General features: G+C 36.8%; 1 protein-coding gene across 2 annotated transcripts; it reads left to right on the top strand.

Moving 5' to 3' along the window:
• Positions 1–1,253: 1,253 nt before the first annotated feature.
• Positions 1,254–5,260, top strand: LOC113358541 (carboxyl-terminal-processing peptidase 2, chloroplastic-like). 2 transcript variants are annotated; one of them, XM_026602131.1, is made up of 13 exons: positions 1,254–1,410; positions 1,601–1,814; positions 1,906–2,055; positions 2,409–2,491; positions 2,629–2,837; positions 3,007–3,075; positions 3,227–3,345; positions 3,495–3,570; positions 3,646–3,687; positions 3,836–3,944; positions 4,264–4,361; positions 4,454–4,547; positions 5,013–5,260. In XM_026602131.1, exons 1-13 carry the CDS (start codon positions 1,303–1,305, stop codon positions 5,136–5,138), a joined length of 1,497 nt encoding a protein of 498 aa, XP_026457916.1. In that variant the 5' UTR covers positions 1,254–1,302; the 3' UTR covers positions 5,139–5,260. The 2 variants fall into 2 exon arrangements, with proteins under 2 accessions (XP_026457916.1, XP_026457917.1); XM_026602132.1 differs by having other exon boundaries at positions 1,607–1,814.
• Positions 5,261–6,231: the final 971 nt, after the last annotated feature.

Below are 6,231 nucleotides of genomic sequence, written 5' to 3' on the forward strand. Positions count from 1 at the left end.
CGTAAGCGTTGCTCATTTCCATTATATAAAATTAAATTGAAATTCGTCTCATCCGGTCATGAAAGAGTCGGACGAATTTTTTGGGATTTATTATTTTTTATAAATCCGGACTACAAGTAATCAGATGATTAACCTTTTGGTTTTTTTATCACGGTGAGTTTTGGCTCCATTAATTACTGATGGTCCATATATATGTGGATGCTCCTTAAGCTGTGGATGGTTTTACCTCCATACCATTAGGGGTGAGCAAAAAGTCCGGAACCGCGGATTTCATCCGTATCCGTCCGTAAAATTACGGATGAAACCCAACCCGCAAGATCTATGGGACAAACACGGATGGCATTATCAAATCCGCACTTTTAACGGTTTGGTTGCTGTTGGACTTTGAAATCGGCGGATTCACCCGCACAGTAGAATAGCAAGGGAAATTAATAAAAGTATTAAGGATAATATTGGAAGTGCCATTTTTATATATAAACTTCTTATCTTTCTCAAACCTAATTTTTCTCAACTTATTTTCTATGTGTATGTATGAGAATCTGATCTGTGTAAATGGACACTACTTGAGACACAAGAATAAAGAAGTCATGTTTGACGTTCCTATCACTTAATCACTATACAATCGAATAATCAAATCGCAGAGAGGACTGAACTGTGATGCACAACAACAGGAAGCAAACTCATCTTGAAGATAGGCTTCTCACTCTTGATTTTCAAACTCCCCCATTCTCTCAATGATAGCCTGCACGTCTAAGTAAGATAGCATTTTAGGCATAACTTCTACTGCTTTAGTTAATGTTCTATCAGGACAGGAAAGATTGTGAGCAACAGACACATGTTGTTCATATAGTATCTCAGAGAAGGCATTAGTAGACAACAATGGTTTTAAAATTAGAGTTCGTCATTGGGAAGATATATATTTTATTTTAGTTTTCCAACTAAATACGCGGTTGATCCGCATCCGGGCCGTATCACCCGCTAATTCTCAAATATCAGATTTACAGATGATTAGATCGGACACGGTTGGATGTTCCAAATCCGCAACTTTGACGGATTGGACGCGGGGACCCCGCTTGCGTCCGTCCATGGCTCACTCCTACCTACCATAGGAGTTGCCCTTATTGTGTTTGGAGAGTTGGAGCATGCTGGGCAGAAAGCATTGTTATGGCGAGGTCAGTCGGTGCTGCGAACATAAGATTTGGGGGTGCAAGTAAAACACAACCTAGCAACAAGAAACGACAAACAAACTGAAAACACAAAAACTTTCGTGAGGTCTTGGTTGTTCGGCAATTCCATGGAAGTATGGATGTAGTTTCTTACTCATCTGCAGCTGCTCGTCTTTCTCTCGTGCTTTCATCCTCCATAAGAAACCCTAACGGAACCCTGAATTTCGCCAATCCTTCGTTTCAGGTATCAATTCTAGTAATCTCACTACTTTCATTACTACATTACATACACTTAATAGATACTAAAATTCAGTTTCGATTATTGCTGATACTTTGATTAATCTGGAAAAATTAACTATGAAACCCTAAAGAAAATTTTGCATATGCTGAAATGTAGATTCATACTGTTTATATGACTGTTGGGTTTGTTCTAGTTTCAGCCATTGAAGAAGAATTCATATCGATTTCGTTTAGTTCTGGTTAGTTGTGTCAAACCTCAGAAATTAGGTTTATATTCTGCCAATGTTAAAAAAGTGCTAAATTGGAAGGGGAAACTTAAGCAACATTTCCCCTTCGGCCTTGTTCAATTTGTTGTTGGAGTTGTATTGGTTATGTCAGTATCCATTGCTGTTAGCAGAACTCCTTCCTGTGAGTAAGCCACTCCCACTTCCAGTTCTAAGTTATTTTGTGCCTTTAGAGGATCCTAAGATTCACAACTCTGGAATTTACTATATCGCAGCGGCACTCACGGAAGAGAACCTCCTTTTCTTGGAAGCGTGGAGAACAATTGACCGTGCATATGTTGATAAAAAGTTTAATGGGCAAAGTTGGTTTAGGTATAGAGAGGATGCCTTGCGGAAAGAACCAACGAAAAATCGAGAAGAGACATGTACGGGTTCCAACTATTAGTTTCTTGAAGTTTTGTACTTGCTTCTCATTTGCTTGCTGTATACTGCTTCCATCCTTCTATTTAATTGCGATACTGGAATGTAGTTATTTTGTGAACAAGCCAGACCACAAATAGGGTAGAGGCTTATCTGTCTTCTTTAGAGGATTTGTCTACCTTTGAAACTCCATTTTAGGGACAAGTTTGAAATTATGTGTTGTTTTTTCAGATTGTTTTCTCCTTCAACTATTGATTACAACATAGGCCAGTAGAAGGAGTTTATTTAATAGTAAAAAAATTGCTTTGCTTGGCAAATGACAAGCTTATCATTTAAATTGTACTGATATTCTTTTCAGATACGGCTATAAGGAAAATGCTTGCCACACTAAACGATCCATTCACCCGCTTTCTGGAGCCAGAAAAGTTCAAGAGTTTGAGGGTATGAGTTTCTTTCTTCTTATTGTCCTTAACCACACCCCCGCTGTAGGCAAAAGCGTGAGTGATCAATAAAAATGTTAGAAGCAGTTGATTGTTTTATAGCATTTGCTTAAAATCTGTTGATTTTTTTGAAGGCAGTCCGGCACTCAAGGTGCCCTTACAGGTGTAGGGCTTTCCATTGGTTATCCTATAGGGTTTGATGGATCACCTGCAGGGCTTGTTGTTATTTCATCTACCCCAGGAGCACCAGCTTATAGGTCTGGCATTATGTCTGGAGATGTTATTTTGGCAATTGACGGTACAAGTACTGAAACAATGGGAATTTATGATGCAGCTGAACGATTACAGTAAGATCCATACTTTAACAAACTTATTTTGTTGAATGTTTTCTCTTATAGTTCCAGTAGCATATACGTTCAAGTTCCCACTTCAGTCAGTTCCACATCTTTATTATATTCTAATCATCTGCCTGATTTTATTTGCTTTTCATTTATTTTCCTATAAACTGAACTGCAGGGGTCCTGAAGGAAGTTCAGTGGAATTGACCATTCTCAGCGGACCTGAAACAAAACAGATGGCCCTGAAGTAAGTTCTAGTGCACTGTTCAATTTTGTGTTGTGTTACAGAGTTTTTAATGAAATTTCCATGTGAAGAAGAAAAAGAGAAGAAGAAAGTAGATACATGTTGTTGCTTAAATATTAACTTACATTTTGGAATCATCAATGTCTGCTCGCAGGAGAGAAAGGGTCTCGCTGAACCCTGTGACCTCTAGACTATGTGAAGTCGCTGCTGTGGGAAAGGACACATCCCGAATTGGTTACATCAAACTAACAACTTTCAACCAAAATGCTTCTAGTGAGTACTGGTTGTTTGTAAATTGGTTTGTTTTGGTTCATTAAAAAGGTCCTCTCTTCAATTATGTAACTGGGCTTGAAACTTCTCAAGCTCACAATGGACTTGATCGTAAGTAATGAGTTCTCATTGAAGCGTGGTCCCTTTTGTAGGAGCTGTTAAGGAAGCAATTGAAACTCTACGTAGTAACAATGTCAATGCTTTTGTTTTGGACCTTCGAGATAACAGGTGATACACATTTCCTTTAAAGCTATATCTTTGTTCTACCTCTAAGAAAGTTTCTAAAATGTTGGGTTTTAACAGTGGTGGCCTTTTCCCAGAAGGAATTGAGATAGCTAAGATCTGGTAAGCTTCAACCTTTTTTTTTTTTTTTGCAGAACAGAGGTTATTACAAATGCGTTTTGTTCTTCGCATTTTTAGCTTCTCACATGTATGAATGCTGGTTGCTTTTATATTAGTAAAATGTTAACTTTCTCTAAGTACTTTTGATTAGGTTGGATAAGGGTGTTATCGTGTATATATGTGATAGTCAAGGAGTTCGAGATATTTATGAGGCAGATGGAAACAATGCGATAGCAACATCAGAGCCTTTAGCTGTGCTGGTGGGTTTTTTTTTTTTCCTTTGTATTGGGATGCTACTAGAAAAGCACCACAAGTTTCCTTGAAATGGGAGATTGTGTGATCCAACCTATAGCTGGGTAGTCATTATACTTCTTTACCTAATAGTAAATGGTCTATTTGTCGCCATGATTAATTATTATATGATCAATTATATCAACAGTGGCAGTTAGTGGTTAGGCTTTAGATCTGTCAATGGTTAGATTTGCTTGGTCACGATTAAGAATTTCTTAATTCAGTCTCAGAAAATAATGTTGCTGAGATTCATAAATTCACCCATGTTCTGATGTGGGTTTGGTTCAGGTAAACAAAGGAACTGCCAGCGCTAGTGAGATACTAGCTGGCGCTTTGAAAGATAACAAGCGAGCAGTTGTGTATGGAGAACCGACATATGGGAAAGGGTAAGTAAGATCACTCGTTACTCATTCTAAATATCTTTAAATTCTTTTCAGCTCGAATGAACTTAAAAATTTTAAGTGCCAAATGGCAACAGGAAAATACAGTCGGTTTTTGAGCTATCTGATGGTTCTGGAATGGCAGTAACTGTGGCTCGATATGAGACTCCTGCACACACGGATATTGACAAGGTTTGTGTTACTTCTTTGCACAGGGTATTTTATGTTTTGCTGAAGTTAGGACCTGTGTACACAATACTACCTCCGTCCCTAATTAGATGACTTAGTTAGAATTTACTAATAAATTTAAATATAATTTATCTCTCAAACTATACAACGGATTTTCGTAAACTTTGTATCATCGGAAAGCATTTTAAAACACCTATCTGATGAATATAAATATGACTATCAAATTTTACATATTTTTTATAATAATATTAATCTATCACTCCACATATTCATGGTATAGATCATCTAATTAGGGACGGAGTGAGTATTATATTATCTTTTGTGGGCCACATAAATTCCACCTTTGCCATTTGGCCCCAAGGCTAGTGTATAAATGGTGCGAACAAATCCTAGCTCTACTTAGAATTTTTTTTTTTTTTTGAAGACTTTGAATGTTGTCTGCTAATCACTCTGTCATAATTGTTCTAGGTGGGTGTGATACCGGACCATCCGCTACCCACATCATTTCCAAAGAAAGAAGATGATTTTTGTAGCTGCCTTAAAGACTCAGCATCTGCTTGTTACCTAAACAAGGTCAAGCTGTTTTCAAGGTGATGACCACCTGTAAATTAACATTCTTTCGCGGATAATTAGTTTAATCAGCTAAGCTGTTGATTAGAGTTTATGAATAACCATTCTGTATTCGGTCTTATTTATGATAATTTATTACTTTTTCAGTCTGGGTTAAATAAACTACGGACTGGCGCATATTATCCTCCCTTGCATTTACGGTTAAATTAACTGGTTATAAAGAGAAAGAATAGCCGAAAATATGCAAAAGAAAACTAGGAATTACTGGTTAATCCAGTTTTAGGAGACCCGTTTAGTGGTTAATCCAGTCCTAAAACAAATTTAATCACTGGTCCAAAAACATGTTTTTGGACCAGATTTTTTACTCGCTCGTCCAGTACACGTGCGAAAGAATAAAGTGTATTTCTTAATTGGCCAAAACACCCTTTTAAGTCGGATCTAATTCTGTTTTATCAGTTCGTTCGTTCATCACAAATTAGAGAGCTTTGGCAATGGCGATTGGTGGGAAAAACCCGAAGAATTCCAACTCTCGATTCAAACTAAAACCAGAAGAGGCAATAATGGTGAATCGTCATTTTTCAGCTCCAACGAATTTCGATTCAAGTTCGAACGATTGGATTGGTAAGTTGATTTAATTTATGTCTTTTTCTTTAGTGTCTTCATCTGATGGTTTTTTTAGGGTTCGTTTGGGTATCATCCTAATATAAGATCCAAATCTCCTGATTCCACATAAATAACAACCTTTGTTTCCTGAAACTCAACCTCCATTTTTCAGGTTAGGGCTTATTTTGTTTTTTTTGGTTGGTTTGTTTTCTAATTTATCATGATTGGGTAGAGTTTATTTTTCTGTACTTTTTTTTGGAATCTTAGAATCTGATACTTGAACCCACTTTTGATCTTAAATTGGTCATTTTCAAATTGATAATTTTCATTTGTAGAAACTTGTTAGTATGATTTGGAATTGGTTCTAGTTAGGAGTTATTATTGATTCGTTGAAATTGCGGATAATTATAATGAGCTTTTAGGGCTAAAGAATTTAAGATTTACTAATAATTTGGCACTGTTTTATGGATGGAAATACTCTGTTTCATATGCTTAGTGTTCATGCTGTGTGGAT

The sequence above is a fragment of the Papaver somniferum genome, chromosome 3 (assembly GCF_003573695.1).
Source record: "Papaver somniferum cultivar HN1 chromosome 3, ASM357369v1, whole genome shotgun sequence".
Lineage (NCBI taxonomy): Eukaryota > Viridiplantae > Streptophyta > Magnoliopsida > Ranunculales > Papaveraceae > Papaver > Papaver somniferum.